Source organism: Lissotriton vulgaris, chromosome 1_1, assembly GCF_964263255.1.
Source record: "Lissotriton vulgaris chromosome 1_1, aLisVul1.2, whole genome shotgun sequence".
Taxonomy (NCBI): Eukaryota; Metazoa; Chordata; class Amphibia; order Caudata; family Salamandridae; genus Lissotriton; species Lissotriton vulgaris.
The window spans coordinates 1,121,047,276-1,121,064,288 of record NC_141685.1 but is presented as its reverse complement, the minus strand read 5'-3'; the positions used below and the strand labels follow the sequence as shown (position 1 = coordinate 1,121,064,288).

The 17,013-nt window shown below is 48.4% G+C and overlaps 1 protein-coding gene across 3 annotated transcripts in view; it reads right to left on the bottom strand.

Moving 5' to 3' along the window:
- The window catches only part of PRKAG1 (protein kinase AMP-activated non-catalytic subunit gamma 1), a 274,867-nt gene that overhangs the window by 194,906 nt on the left and 62,948 nt on the right, over nucleotides 1-17,013 (bottom strand). Inside the window, exon 1 of one of the 3 annotated variants that reach the window (XM_086963712.1) lies at nucleotides 8,545-8,670. The exons of the other annotated variants lie outside the window; for them this stretch is intronic. Within the exon in view, the coding sequence (XP_086819838.1) occupies nucleotides 8,545-8,580 (36 nt within the window). The 5' untranslated portion in view covers nucleotides 8,581-8,670. Of the gene's footprint in view, nucleotides 1-8,544; nucleotides 8,671-17,013 lie in introns of those variants that run through there. 3 annotated transcript variants of the gene reach the window in all.

The window sequence follows — 17,013 nt, the reverse complement described above, 5'->3', positions numbered from 1 at the left end:
ATACTGCGTCAAACTGAAGGCAGGAATGATGTATTCTTACGTGATGCATTCAAAACTAAGGGATCAGCGCGCATTGTTTATAGTTCGCACAAGACATGCATTTACAACTTCACTGTATTGTCACCTTTATTAAGAAATGCCCTGACACAATGCTTAATAGGGTCCCACAAAAGTGTAAAAGTGACCGGGACAGCGGAGTGGGCAGACAAACCAAAATAAGTGGGTCACAAAGGGTGGGCAAAGTAGCTCCAGCTTGGTTTTCAATGTTGTCTGGGTTAAAAAGCCTGCAACTGATTGTGGTGAAGAGTCTGATATTGTAGTGTGCACCATAAAGTTTAGCATTACAAAGTAAGGGGATTCTTAGGCGCATTTATTCCAGACAAATTTTACTGATTTAAATAATCCTACTTCATAGCTGCCAAGGTTTCGGACTGCCATGTGTGACATTTTCATAATCTCAGTGTAGTTATGAGTGACATTTCAACGACTATGGTTGACACTTAGTTTATCACAAGCAAAATCAAGCAATGAAGGCGAGTGAAACTTAAAAATATACAATTACACACATTTGAGCAACGATAAACCCAAAGATTTTAAAACTGCCTCAAAGCAAGCACCAGAAATGAAAGGGCACTACCTGCACTTGTGTGTCAAGCACCAGAAATGAAAGGGCACTACCTGCACTTGTGTGTCAAACACCGGAAATGAAAGGGCACTACCTGCACTTGTGTGTCAAGCACCAGAAATGAAAGGGCACTACCTGCACTTGTGTGTCAAGCACCAGAAATGAAAGGGCACTACCTGCACTTGTGTGTCAAGCACCAGAAATGGAAGGGCACTACCTGCACTTGTGTGTCAAGCACCAGAAATGGAAGGGCACTACCTGCACTTGTGTGTCAAGCACCAGAAATGAAAGGGCACTACCTGCACTTGTGTGTCGAGGGCAGGAAGTTGAACACAGGTGTCGGTCTTCCTGTAATTTAGCACAGCCAGCATTGGGCGGCAGCAGCAATTAATCGGGACCTCGTTTGTCGAGAAAGGTACCAGATGTTAAAGGCAACTATTTGCCACATATTAATGGAGAACAGGCACCAGTGCTGGCACTGCACGCTAGTGCTACTGAGGGCCCCCAAAACACAGATCCTCTCAGCTGACCTAATTGATGTCAGCTGCCTAAATCTCACAAATTAATTCCTTGTAGGTTGTTTTTAATAAATATTATATTATAAGTGAAAGAGTCAGTAGTCAGATGACTTGCGAGCCGTCGCAGACAACACGGGCATTGGCAAGCCTCAGGAGAGTGAGTATGGCACACTAGTGCAATCAGGACGCTGTAACTATCAGAATACAGTAGACTTCAGCAATGCACTGCTCAAGCCTAATATAAATCATTAGCGAGCCGTAACCCGCCCAGCCCCAGATTACATAAACAGACTGTCACAGAGCGAATTAATACAACACCAGCTCTGCTGACTTAACTGCGACGGTGGCCGCACTGAAAGTAATTTGTTGGATGTCACCAGTATTGTCATCCTGCGCTAGCACTATCCAGTGAAAGCACATTTGTAGGTCAAGCAGAGTGAGAGAGAGTTCACACTCCAGGCTGCACTCACTTTGCTTTGAGGCGAGCAGCAATTATTTGCACAGGCCGCCTCAGCATGGCCTCTATTTCTATTTCTATTTAGGGGGTTTTGTAAAGCGCTTGGTGACGCACAACGGCGTGTCCCCGCGCTGAGGAGCAACTCTTACTGGAACCTATAGAAGCGGCATACCTTACTGAGCGAATAGTGCAGTTTTAAGTTTGGCTCTAAACATTGATTCTGATGGCTCTAATCTCAGTGCCATGGGTAGTTTGTTCCATCTTGAGGCTGCAAGGTACCTGAAAGATCTTCCGCCCATTCGAGCTCTAGACACCTTGGGAACGACCAGGAGTCCAGAGCCAGAGGATCTCAACGAGCGGGACGGCTCGTAAGTAGTCAGAAGTCCCTGCAGAGGAAGAGGAGATCTCCCATTGATGATCCGATGGCACGTACATAGAGCTTTATATTCTACCCTGCTTCTGACCGGGAGCCAATGCAGAGATCGGAGGGCCGCGGCAGATGCGGCTCTTCTGGGTAGTTTAAGCACTAAGCGGGCAGCGGCATTCTGTAGGACCTGTAGGCGGTTGAGGTTCTTCTCCAAGGTCCCTAAATAGAGAAGATTGCCATAGTCCATCTTTGATGTAACTAGTGCATGCACCAAGGTTTGTCGGGCTCTCACAGGTAAAAACTTCAAGGTCTTCCTGAGACTTTTAAGGGTCCCAAAACATGATCCGACCACCTGATTAATCTGGGGGCCGAAGGTGAGGTCAGTGTCAAACCAGATGCCCAGATTCTTTGCTTTCTGGCACGGAGAGGGTGTTGGACCTAGGCAGGCTGGCCACCATGCTGACGTCCACGCTGATTGGCAGCCCCCCACGACCAGCACCTCAGTCTTGCCTCCGTTGAGCTTGAGGCAATTGGCGGACATCCAGGCAGCTAGATCTTGCATGCAAGCTCTGAAGATGTCCGCCGAGAGACTGGGTGCACGCGACAGGGAGATCACCAACTACGTGTCGTCGGCATAAGACACCAAACGGAGGCCGTGACTCTCTACTAAGGTGGCAATAGGAGCGACATAAAGGTTGAAAAGTGTTGGACTCAGGGACGAGCCCTGCAGCACCCCCTGGTCCAAAGAAATTCGCTCAGAGTAGTGGTCACCCTGCCTCACTTGGAAGCCTCGGCCAGTGAGAAATGAATAGATCCATTTCAACGCTGCCCCTCTCACCCCTCCTTTGTTCAGACACTGTAGCAGGATGGAATGTGCTACAGTGTCGAAGGCAGCGCTGAGATCTAATAGGATTAGAGCCATGGTTTGTCCCTCGTCTGCACCCTGTCTGAGGGATTCGGTAGCCCTAAGAAGGGCAGATTCCGTAGAATGACGGGGCCGAAACCCAAATTGGGTAGGGTGAAGAATGTTGCCTTCCTCCACATACTTCATAAGCTGTTTATTTACCACCTTCTCCGCTACCTTAGAAAAATAAGGCAGCAGAGAGATGGGGCGTAGGTTATCCAACTTCTCAAAGCTAATGTTAGGCTTCTTGCGGAGGGGAAGCACCACAGCCTGTTTCCAGTCCTCAGGTATAGAGCTGGATCGGAAGGAGACATCCAGCACATGCCTGATATAGGGTTCAAGGGTCTCCAGACTGTCACTCAACCTTTTTGGGGATGCAGGGTCTCGGGGGGGAGCCAGATTTAACAGATCTGCAGATTTTGACTAGCTCTACCGGTGAGGGGATGGTAAAGTTGAGAAGCAGATTTTGATCATCTTCCATCACTGCTAGGTCTTGCAGGCTCTTCCGCTGCAGGAGGGATTTCGGGAAAAGCAGCATAAATTTTGGACACTTTATCTCCAAAGTAGTTAGCGATGCGGTTGCATGCTGCTACTGAGTAATCATCCTCTTGAGTAGAGGTTTTGGGGGTGGCTAAGGATTTATATATGCTGAACAGTTCCCTGGCAGAGTTCTCTGCCCCCTGAATTCTGTCTGCATAATATGTGGCTTTCTCTATCCGGATTTTGTTATGATAGGTGCGCCTCTTAATGAGATAGGCCTCTTTCATCCGGACGTCGTATGCCACTCTCCATTGTCTCTCTGCTCGTTTGCATTCCCTTTTGGCGCAGCGCAACGCATCGCTAAACCAGGGAGCAGTTCTTTGTCTGTGGACATCTTTTGTTGGCCGGCCTAATGGGGCTGTGCAGTCCAGAGCAGCAGTGATGCGGTCATTGAGTAATTTGTTTGCCGTTGCCACATCATTGCCTCCTGGGGGCCCACCATCGATGAGAGCTTTGTTGAACTCTGGCAAGGAAAATCTTGCCCACCTGCGACGGGGGTAGTTGAGAGGGGCAGGAGCAGTTACTTTATGCTTAGGCAGGTGTATAACAAATGGGACATAAAAGTGATCTGTCCAGGGTAGGGGTTCTGGGGAGGCAACCAGGACATCCTCCCAATTGGCAAATATGGGATCTAACAGATGCCCACGGTTGTGTGTTGGGAGCTGCCCCTTGAGCTCTAGCTGTAGGGTGTGAAGTTCTTCCCGGAACTCCATCGCTCCTTTGTCTCGTGGATCTTCCAGATGTGTGTTTAAGTCACCCAGCAGCAGAAACTTGTCTCTTCTTATCGCTGTTTCAGTGACACACTCTAGAAGGTTGCCTTTAAATCTAGACATGGGTCCAGGTTGGCGATAGACAAGCAGACCTTTTATAGTCATGCTTCCGTCAACACTCTGCAATGATTCTGAGGCTCAGCAGCTGCGTGAAGAGGCCGGTGTAATCCTCTGTGCTCAGCAACTTCACAACACATGACTACACGTACGTCATTGGCAGCTGCCTGGCCATTTATTACTTACTTCTATCTCTCGGTCTCACATTCCCATTGCCGGCGGTCAGGCAGCGAGCCACACGGGGTCTCCAGACTCTCCCACAATCGTTCTGGAGGATCACAATGCCTGATGCGCGGGCCCATTGCTGAGACTGTAGTGACAGTCACAGTGAGGGTCACGCCGGGCGGTGATAATATTTAATTGTATGCGCAGACTAAGAGGCTGGTGGCACTTACTTGGGCAGTAGTCCAGAGGAGTGTGGCAGGTGTTGCTCGAACTGCTTTCCACGTGAAGACGTCTCTCTGTAAGGCAGTGGCTCCAGGCTCACTTAGGCTGCAAGCCACTGCGCGCCGCGGTAATTTAGGTTTGCCACCGGCGGCCGCCGCTTTAATAATAGTCACCCTCCAGGCTGTAAAGTAAAAGGGCTGATAGCGCACTGCGGCGCCGGTGCGAGCTGTGCTTGCGGCAGGCAGCGCGACACTGCATGCGCGCCATATTTGAAAACATTTGCAGATCCCCGCAAAACACTAGGCAGCTGGCACTTTCGTTTGTAAACTTCCCGGACCTGCTATGGAAGCAGGATGTGACGTTCCCCACGCGCCCGCCTCAAGTACACACTATGATTGGCCGGCCGCTCCGCGGGGATGGTGATACATTGTATCAGTGTGAGTCACCCTGCGAGCAGCCTGCCTTATTAGCTCAACTGCAAGCCTGTGAGAGCAGTGGGGGCATAGCGCACTGCCACACTAAACAGTTTTAACAGCTTGCCAGCACTAAAGTGGCCGCTGTGAGACTCATGCATTATGCGTGACAACGCATTTCAGTGCGGTGATGTGGAACACCACACTGAAATGCGTTTTGGAGCTGGTGGCTTTTAAGGCAGAAGACACAGCACGTACAGCTGAAGCCCAAAACTGAAGAAGTTGTCAGAACCGTCCCTAGGGTGAGTAGTGAGTAACGGTTGTGGGAGCTTCACTTCTGGAGTTGGTGACATGTACACAGAAACAGACAGTACTCAACATTGGTGCTAGAGGGTGAATCCATTACTACACAAAGGCACCATGTAGTTCCTATATTCCCAATAGGCTCTGCACATTGGAATAATATGCACTATAGATCTGACATAGGGCTGAGGTAAGTATGTCTCTATCGAGTACACTAAACTTAATTGTGAGTGCCAGCTAGCTCAAAGGTCACTAGAAACTTTCTCGAATACACAAGGAGGGATTCGTTCCTGAGAACCGCATTAACATGACAACGTTGTTTCCCCAAGAATCGTAACATATCTTCAGAGTCGTGAAAACAATAGATAACTATTTTACTCAGTCAATTGTGCGTGCTTCGTTTCTACCGAGTTGCACAGAAATAGAGAGACGGGGTTTCAATAAAAGGGGTTTATTGAACAGTCTTCGTTCTCATGCAAGATAGGTGAACTGCTACAATCGTTAAACAGAATGCAAAGTATAATGCGTACAGCGTAAACAGTAATATAAAATAATACTGTAATAGCACTGTCTTTTGCTATGACATGTAAAAATACATACATAAATAACACAGGCTAAAATACTCAACTAGTGCTTCTAAAATATGCCTACCCCAATGTACCTAACCTAGGTCTAGTACCAGGGAAGAAGTAGGTGTTTGTCTTTTAGCATATGTTTAGTTTTGCCAAGAATTGCCAAAGGTTTCTCTAGGTTCTAATCAGCTCCATACCTTAGAACGAGAGAGGTTGGTATCTCTTTCTCAGACTATTTCCCAACACCCCGCAAGGGGAGTCAGAAACACTAGAGCTGGATTTCTCGGCAGGAGAGGACAGCTTCTGGTCAGTGCGTGAGCTGGAGAGTTAGCTTCCTTCGGCACTTGCTGTAGCGAGCTGTGGCATTCAAGTAGGTAGTCGAACTACACCGAACCACACTGTGCTTTGCTATAGCAAGTGAACGTATATTTATACCTTGAAGGTGTTTAGGAATGCCAGTATTGACATAAAAGTTGGGCATATGAACCCCTAAGGAATAGTTGTTCAAGCATAATAATTAGTTTCTTGGAGAAATCAATATCCAGGTTAGGGGAAGTCCCTTCTGCTTAAGAGTCTGGTTTTCCAAGAAATCGTTGTAACATAGATGAATGGATGGAAGTAGCCATGCCTGTATTTGGGTAGCATGGGCTATGCCTAAATAAGGACTGGATTTATATGCCTATATAAGGGCAATGTGAATTATACCTATATAAGGGCATGAATCGGGAAAATGCATACGGAATCTAAATCAATACACAACAGTTTTATTGGGGCGTGGATGTAGAATGGTGTTTAGGAGCTAGTGGCTTTTAAGGCAGAAGACAGCACGTTCAGCTGAAGCCCAAAACTGAAGAAGTTGGCAGAACGATCCCTAGGGTGAGTAGTGAGTAAGGGTTGCAGGAGCTGCACTTCTGGAGTTGGTGACATGTACACAGAACCAGACAGTACTCAACATTAGTGCTAGAGTGTGAATCCATTACTACACAAAGGCACCATAGCCACCTACTAAACAAATAGTGATGCACTCGTGAATTACCTGTGAAGAAGCTGCACACCCTAGAGTCTGATGCTTTATGTGAACAGTTGTGGCTTTGTATCCATTTTGAAATAGACATCCTTCAAAACACCTAGTGTGTAATTATAGTGTGTGTCCATAGGAAAGGCTTTATGGTGTATTTTTGGCACCGTTTGGAGACTCTGCATGAAAATCCCCCCTCCGAAAAAAGTCCGCCACTCTGGCTCCTTCATGAAAAGTTTAGAGCCAATCTGTGAGTCCCACCCATGCAGACTGACATCCGTTCCTTTCTTTAAGCGCCTTCAAACGCAGATCCGGAGGAACTCCATGGTCTCTTTAGACATTTTTTTTATATATCTATGGTGTGCAAGAGAAAATGTCACCCCCTCAAATACCAGGTTCAAGCCATGTAGGGACTATCGCGAACAGATGTTTGTGACGGACCCTCACGAAGATTGCTTACTGTGCCTGGCGGCGGAGCACAATTCTAGATCCCGGGCACACACAGAGCCGCACCCGAACGTTTCACAGGTCTTTAAAAGACCATTTGAATGTTAATTAGGCCTTGCAGTTATTTAACCTCTTCTAAGAGCCCCTACAGCTCCACTCTGCCTACTGATTAAAGGTTCAGACCCCCCGAAATATTTTCTAAGGCCCCCCCGAAATTTGGCTCTAGTTGCGCCTCTGGTTGTGACCCCACCTACAGGTGCGCAAGAGTCCTGCATTAAAGAATCTAGATCCAGTCTCACACTTGGGGAACATTCCCACGGTTAGTAATCTGTGGTTAGAAGTAACAGGCCACTTGAGAAGAGGAGAAATGGCACCTGGTAACAGTGACAAAACAGACCGGGAAGAGAGGAGGCCGGAGACAAATAGGGGACAGACAGATGCACAGAACAGACGTATGTAACATGGGAAAGGAGATTAAAGTCTCCTGGGACAGAGTGTGACTGGGATAAGTGACAAAGAAAAACCGGGGAAACTAAGGGACACAGAAACCAAAAGAACAGCGACACCAGGAGACCTACAATAGACGCAGAGAGACAGAACGGGTCAGAGTGAGGGAGATCATACAGTGGTGCAGAAGAGAACACAATGTGACATGGGACAGACTTGGGAAAAGTAACGTAAAAGAGACGGAGACATCCTGGGATACACACTGGCAGAGAGTAGACACTCAAAATAGAGAGACACCAGGGGTCGGACACAGGGAATACAATCAGAGGAGCAGCAGAGGACAGACTATAACAGAACGGAGAAACAAACCTGAAGACATCTTGACAGAAGCAGAGATTAGCACACACAGTGACAACCTACTCAGGAAATAGAGAAATTAACAAACGAATCGGCAGGCCGGTGCCTCCAAGGCCAGTCGAATCTGGTGAAACTTAGTTGCAGATTTATATTGACACAAATCAATGTGCACCACCCCTGCCTGCCTATCAGATGGCACGCCTTTTCAGAAATCAGCCAGTTTCCAAGCAGGTTTCCCCTCAGACACACGATACAGGGTGCACTGAAGCAGCAGAATGCTGAATACAGGGCATCCTCTCCACAGAAGGAGCTGGGCGGGGGGGGGGGGGGGGGGGGGGGGGGGCACTCTCCCCACTTCTTACCTGAAACTTCACAGCTCCCCCGGTTATGATCTCCATTCTGCTTCTTCGCTGAGCAATCAAGGGCAGGACAGACTTTTCCACAGAGCAGCCCTTTGCATACAATAAGTGCTGTAGCCCTGGGAGCGGCGTTTCCGGGTTCATCACCCCTCCCACTCTGACCTTATCTGCCTGGCATGTGACAAAGGTCACATGAACCAATATGTTGTTAAGGGGGACATGAGCCAATAGAAACCACGCATTTAATTGTGTAAACATACTCTTGTGTTACACTGGAATATGCCCAACAATGCATGCAAAGAAAGGCTTCAGAGATCCCTAGGGGGAAAAAAAGTTTTAAAAAAACAGTCAGAACCGATCATTTCAAAGGCCGGAAGTGGAAAAACAAAGAAACTGGTTATCTGCATAATGAACCAGATCAACTATGTTTCTAACGATGGCAAAGCGCGAGATGAAATGCTGATTATCATTAAAGTGGGGTTGGGAAATCTAAAGGACAGACAAAGACCAATCGCATGGACTGCAGATGCAGACAAACCTGAAAGTCGGAAGAAGACCGGATGTGGGTGTTATCGACAAGGATCTTGCACAAGAGCCTCCCTTCTACCCACTGGTAGTGGTACAAATATGCAGCGACGAACAATCACCTGCTTGGTTTGGCGGGGAGAATCACTTTCAACAACAAATGGATGGCCAGAATCTGAAAAACCTGCTAGGCGAGACCACGAGATGGCAGACGATGCTGCAGGATGCAGTGCAGCATGAAACAGCACAAGGCACCCCGTGCCCAGACACACAGTGAGCTATGATGCTGCCTAGGCTAAAACAAACTGTTACACAATAGACGTAGAGGTGACACCCTTCCTTCTGCGGGTAGAAGGTTGAAATACACCACACAACTAACCGATCGCAATCACAGTACGTTAAGTCAGAATGTATTGGGCTGCAGTGGGCAAGGGGCCTAGTGCAGCAAAGGCGAACGAACGCTTTATGACGGGTTTCAGCTCACACAGGACTCCGCAGGGCAGAGGCCCGGGCAGGATCTATGCACCTGCACGCAGCACATAAAGGACACGGGGCGATCGCCCTGGCCCTGGCCCAGGGAAGTCAGATGCACCTGTGCACTTCAGTGCGGCTCATACAGGGCACTGGAGGGCTCAGATCTCATACAGAGCACTGCATAGCAGAACACGGACCCGGGCAGATCTATGCACCTATACACAGCACATAAAGGACACGGGACGATCACCCAGGCCCTGGCCCTGGCCCAGGGAGGTCATATGTACCTGTGCACTTCAGTGCGGCTCATACAGGGCACTGGAGGGCTCAGATCTCATATAGAGCACTGCATAGCAGAACACGGACCCGGGCAGATCTATGCACCTATACGCAGCACATAAAGGACACGGGACGATGGCCCAGGGAGGTCATATGCACCTGTGCACTTCAGTGCGGCTCATACAGGGCACTGGAGGGCTCAGATCTCATACAGAGCACTGCATAGCAGAACACGGACCCGGGCAGATCTATGCACCTATACGCAGCACATAAAGGACACGGGACGATGGCCCAGGGAGGTCATATGCACCCGTGCACTTCAGTGCGGCTCATACAGGGCACTGGAGGGCTCAGATCTCATACAGAGCACTGCATAGCAGAACACGGACCCGGGCAGATCTATGCACCTGTACGCAGCACATAAAGGACACAGGGCTCTCACCCAGTTAGGCCGTTCGCTAATGCCCTGGCCCAGGGAGGTCATATGCACCTGTGCACTTAGAGCCAATACTGGGCACAGTAGATCAGAACTAGGACCCGGGCTTATCTATGCACCTGTTCGCAGCACATGAAGGACACGAGGCAATCACCCAGGTCCTGGCCCAGGGAGGGGATATGCACCAGTGCACTTCAGTGCGGCTAATAAAGGGCACTGGGGGGCTCAGAGTCCATACAGGGCACAGAGAGCAGAACACAGACACGGGCAGATCTATGCATCTGTACGCAGCACATAAAGGACATGAGGCGATCACCCAGGTCCTGGCCCAGGGAGGGGATATGCACCAGTGCACTTCAGTGCGGCTCATAAAGGGCACTGGGGGGCTCAGAGTCCATACAGGGCACAGAGAGCAGAACACAGACACGGGCAGATCTATGCATCTGTACGCAGCACATAAAGGACATGAGGCGATCACCCAGGTCCTGGCCCAGGGAGGGGATATGCACCAGTGCACTTCAGTGCGGCTCATAAAGGGCACTGGGGGGCTCAGAGTCCATACAGGGCACAGAGAGCAGAACACAGACACGGGCAGATCTATGCATCTGTACGCAGCACATAAAGGACATGAGGCGATCACCCAGGTCCTGGCCCAGGGAGGGGATATGCACCAGTGCACTTCAGTGCGGCTCATAAAGGGCACTGGGGGGCTCAGAGTCCATACAGGGCACAGAGAGCAGAACATAGACACGGGCAGATCTATGCACCTGTACGCAGCACATAAAGGACACGGGGGCTCAGCCTGGCAGAGCATTCGCCCAGCTCATAAAGGACACCGCAATGACCTGGCTTAGGGTGGGCATATGCACCTGTGCACTTCAGTGCGGATCAAATGGCATTGGAGGGCTCAGAGCACATACAGGGCACTACAGAACAGAACACGGGCCCAGGTAGGATCTCTGCACGTATGTGCACACATGTGCAGTTCATACAGGACACTCGAAAACTCTGATCCAAGTTAGGTCCGTCTATGCAGATGCGTGCAGCGCATGTAGGACCATGCACGATGACTAAGGTCCAGATTTGACAATCACTGCAGGGCAAGCACGCACGCAGAGCCAATGCACTGTTGTGCAGTGCAAACAAGACTCCACAGTGCTCCCACAAAAAGTAGACTACATGCAGCTCCTAAAGGACCTATGTATGCACGAGTGCAGATATGTGTTAAATATCGAGCTCTTGCTGGCCCCGACTCGATATGTGTACCTTTCTGCTGCACATACAGCGCACTGCAGTGCTCCGACCAAGGCACGAGCTCCACAGCTCCGAGCAGCTCATACAGCACACTGCAGTGTTCTGACCCAGGCACGAGCTCCATAGCTCCGTGCAGCTCATTCAGCGCACTGCAGTGTTCTGACCACGAAACGAGCTCCACAGCCCAGTGCAGCTCATACAGCGCACTGCAGTGTTCTGACCCAAGCTCAAGCTCCACAGCTCCGTGTAGCTCATACAGCGCACTGCAATGTTCTGACCCAGGCACGAACTTCACAGCTCCATGCAGCTCATACAGCGCACTGCAGTGTTCTGACCCATGCACAAGCTCCACAGCTCCGTGCAGCTCATACAGAGCACTGCAGTGTTCTGACCCAGGCACGTGCTCCACAGCTCCATGCAGCTCATTCAGCGCACTGCAGTGTTCTGACCAAGAAACGAGCTCCACAGCCCAGTGCAGCTCATACAGAGCACTGCAGTGTTCTGACCCATGCACAAGCTCCACAGCTCCGTGCAGCTCATACAGAGCACTGCAGTGTTCTGACCCAGGCACGTGCTCCACAGCTCCATGCAGCTCATTCAGCGCACTGCAGTGTTCTGACCAAGAAACGAGCTCCACAGCCCAGTGCAGCTCATACAGCGCACTGCAGTGTTCTGATCTAGGCACGAGCTCCACAGCTCCGTGCAGCTCGTACAGCAGTGCTCTGACCTAGGCACAAGCTCCACAGCCCAGTGCAGCTCATATAGCGCACTGCAGTGTTCTGACCCAGGCACAAGCTCAGTGCATCTCATACAGCACACTGCAGTGTTCTGACCCAGGAACGAGCTCCACAGCTCTGTGCAGCTCGTACAGCGCACTGCAGTGCTCTGACCTAGGCACGAGCTCCACAGCCCAGTGCAGCTCATACAGCGCACTGCAGTGTTCTGGCCCAGGCACAAGCTCAGTGCAACTCATACAGCGCACTGCAGTGTTCTGACCCAGGCACGAGCTCCACACAGCTCATACAGCGCACTGCAGTCTTCTGACCCAGGCACGAACTCCACAGCTCCGTGCAGCTCATACAGCGCACTGCAGTCTTCTGACCCAGGCACGAGCTCCACAGCTCCATGCAGCTCGTACAGCGCACTGCAGTGCTCTGACCTAGGCACGAGCTCGAGAGGTCCACAGCTCATTGCAGCTCATACAGCACACTGCAGTGTTCTGACCCAGGCACGAGCTCCATTCAGCCCATACACTCAGGGCAATGCATTGCTCTGACCCAGGCACGAGTTCCACAGCTCCGTGCAGCTCACACAGGACAATGCAGTGCTCTGACCCAGGCACCAGCTCCACAGCTCCGTGCAGCTTATACAGCGCACTGCAGTGCTCTCCCAGGCACCAGCTCCGTACAGGGTCTGATCCAGACAGGGTGTGTGTGCAGCTCATACAGAGCACTGCAGGGTGTAATCCAGGCAGGGTGTTTGTGCAGCTCATGATATAAGACACTGAAGGACAACCTCCAGGGAGGATTATCTCTGCCTGTGTGCAGTTCACAAGGGAACCCTGACCAGGTCACGACCTATGTCCCCTCGTAAAGCTCATAGTTTCACGGCTTGGCCAGTTTTTACTCGCCGAAGAGCGGTTGAACAAGCATTTGCAATGCAATAGGTCTCGCAATTACTAGAGTTTGAGCTGTTGGCATTGTAAAGGACAATGCCTTTTATTTACTTGTTGATTTTTAAAACATAAATAAAGAGCATTGTTATTTACAATGCCAATAGCTTAAACTCTCACAAATGCGAGACCTATTGCATATGGTCAGGTCTGAACTGGGGAGGCATGGTGAGCAAAATAATGATGGATTTAACCCAGATCTCTTGACTGGGGGTGAATTTTTTGATTTGTTCTGCATTCCGTCTATCAATTGTGTGTCTTTTGCTAGTGAGTAGAGAACCTTGCGTCTGATATTTATACAGCTCCTCCAGTAGTGAACAGAGAGACCATGCTTTTCTTAAATTCTCATAGTGATTGCACTAGTGAGTAGAGAAAACTTGCGTTTGTTATATTCGTACAGCTCCTCCGGTAGTGAGGGGAGAGAATGTGCTTTTTTGGACGCTCACAGCCCTTGCACTAGTGAGTAGAGAGGCATTGCGTCTGATATTCGTACAGCTCCTCCAGTAGTGAGCAGAGAGACCTTGCTTTATTTGATTCTCATAGTGCTTGCACTAGTGAATAGAGAAACCTTGCTTCTGTTATATTCGTACAGCTCCTGCAGTAGTGAAGAGAGATACCTTGCTTTGTTTGATTCTCATAGTGCTTGCACTAGTGAATAGAGAGACCGTGCTTCTGTTATATTCATACAGCTCCTGCAGTAGTGAAGAGAGACCTTGCTTATGTTATATTCATACAGCTCCTGCAGTAGGGAACTATTAAAGTATTTTAAGGCACCATATTCGTGAGTGTTTACATAAATATGGGAGCTTTACTTCAGCTTAAGGCTTGTGTTTTTTCTCCTTGTGCCTACCTTTGTTGAGAAGGTGTACGGAAAGAGGTTTGTACATCCTGTGTTACGTTTATGTACTGATGGAATAGTTACCAGCAATGTAGGGCTAGGGATGCTAATCAACAGGACGTTTTGAGTTTTTAGCTGGCCAGGTTGTGATGCGATGTTTCGTGCTGTAGCAATGTCGTAGTTTTGTCTACATTGTCGGTTTCCAGGTGTGAAAAAAATGCACTTCAACTGTATACATGATTTTTTATTTAAAATAAAATATCCAGAGGAAAGCTAATGAAATTTCTAGCTGCTGTGCTGGTCCAAACCACATGCTAGACACTATGCACTAGTAAAGTGAAACAAGGATATTGTGCTGCATAAATAAATACTTAAAAAGGTCCCAAATGCGAGACCTATTGGCTATGCCAATGCTTGTATTTATTTTCCCTTCTACATTGTTACGGATACAGCCACAGTGGTCTGCCCAGACATGGCAAATCTTGAAGTGATGAACTCTTAATTTAGGGACTGATTTCGTGAGTCATCGAAAATCCTTCAAGTATTTTATTTTTGGGGAAAATGCGAACATGAAGCCATTCCCATTCAGTCCTTCCATCCATTGCAACCCTATAGTAGGATGATGCTCTTGGCGGTCAAGTAGGGGAAACATCCCTACTGATCTTCCACTACTTTTCCCGTTCACCAGGTGTGTTTTTTCAGCAGTAGCCAGTATTCCTTCCTTTTAAAAAAAGTGTTAGGCAACTGCACATGTCATCAATTCCCATTGTTGCTCTTCTGGGATCCTTACAGTCATTTGACAGCATCTCTGCCTGTTGCATGTTGCCATAAGGATTAGGGGGCCTTCTTTGATTTCCCTCTTGTTGGTGAACATGTACACAGCATCCTGCTCCCCTTTTGGCTATATGTTTGAGGACTTACTACAGTTATAATTTGCTAGTCTATCTCTCACACACACGCATCCATCACACTTCCCGGAGATTCTTCCTGCAGCACGATTACCCCACCCTAGAGGGCATCACACATGAAAACACTTCCCAGATAGACTCAAAACAAAAACACCCTTTGAATTATACACCCTTCATGATGTCACTTGCTATGCATGTCGGCAAGCAATTTTGATCTCCACACACAGTAAGTGGTGTACAAATGCTATAATACAAAACCTGAATTTCTTCACCCACAGAAATAGTGACCTTGAAGAAACCACAGGTGGATTCTCTTCGGTATTTAGCTCTTCCTCCAAAAATTGCAGGATTTTCCTTTGCCACCCAACTTTACATCAGGCTCTAATGTAAAATTCTTAACTAAGAGTCAAAAAGAACTGTTCCAGTCGCTGCATCCCCAATCCAAGCCTGATCATCGACGCTGATCTCAGCACATTCCTTCTATCCTCAGTGTCTGGGTTACCATAGTTACCAACATTTAAGAGTACTTAGAAAGTAACTAAAACTACAATGAAATGCTGTACAAATGTGCATGAACATACCAACTTTGAATACTCTCGGGGCCAATGTCCATGCTGACATTTTATTTCTAAATTATCTGCATGTTTAATTGTCATTGATTTTGAGGGTACACAAAATTCCTTAATTAATACATATGTATCATTATTTATGCCTGAGAATGAGAAATGGCTTCATTCACCGCCGCTAAGAACTGTAGGGGCGCGTCGGGGCTGCGCGTGCTCCGTCCAAGCTGCGTCTCGAGCCGCGCGCACAGAAGACTAGACAGATGGGCAAGAAGAGGCTCGTAAGAGCTGCTAATCCTGCAGAACAGCTTGGCGCGCGCCGAACGTATATTTATGTATACATATAAATGCGCGGGTGTGCATATGCATGAGCATTATAATAACTGAATGTCTATATCAAAGGTCCTTCAAAGCAACACAAAAATGAATGTAAATGACGCTCATGTAAAGCGCTCCAATACCGTTGGGTCGAGTTCGCGCTATATAAATCTGTTAAAAAAAAGAATCCTGAGGTTTGTGGTATATTATAAAGTCGCCAGCACCACCAACAGCTTCAAATGAATATAACGATGCATTAAGCAGTCTCTGCTGATAACTGTGACCTGCTGCCCACATCCGTTTAACTGGGAGCGCTCAGTTCAGCAGCTCGTGTTGCTGATTTTGGAGCATATAAAACATGCCTTCTAGCTAGCAATAGACAACTCTCCCATTGATTTAGTTTCAGCTGGTCACGTGCTGGTTGGTGGCGCGGTCAGTAGCTGGCAGCTAACTAGCAGTGCAGTTTGAAGTAGTTAAAACCTTTAATGTTCCTGCACCTTGGCTTGTTCCGTTTCCCAGGCCCTTGGGCGCAGACACAAGCTAGAAACTGAATTGAGGCACAAGGAACATAATCACTTTTGTTACGTCCTGTAGGGGAACACTGCCTTCTCTCTGATTTTGCACTTTTGTAATTGCATTGATAAAATCCAACTTTATTAAAGGTAACCGGGCACTGAGCAAGGCTAAGGGCCATGATTGCGGGCAAAGTGCTAATCTGTTATGTGATTCACAAACAATGCCATGCGCATTTTGTGTCACGGAAAACCAAAGTGAAAATTGAAATATTTATAAATCACTTCCCACTCGTGCACTTTGAGACTAGCATTTAAAGCATTTTACATCTGGAATTACATTTTTTGCGACTTGTTCCCACTATGCGTAATGAGCTCCAAAAACCGAGAATGGTACAATCCGCCCGTCAACTAGTATTCAGTTAATAAACGAGGCTGGGCACACAAGCACGAGACGCCTCATTGAACCCAGCAGCAGTTCCCGTAGTTAAATCTGGCTCAGATTACAGTGTAAGCAATTGAAAGCAAGTGAAGTGCGGAGACATTAGGGGAACTTTCTTTCACCTGCGGTTAATTTGATGGAAGTCTCTGACTCAGACACGTTCATTCCAACACAGAGCTACTAACAAGTTTGTGTTCACCGATTGCGCGGCTGCCGTTCTCGAACCTGAAGGTGCCTCAGGGAGAGAGGTA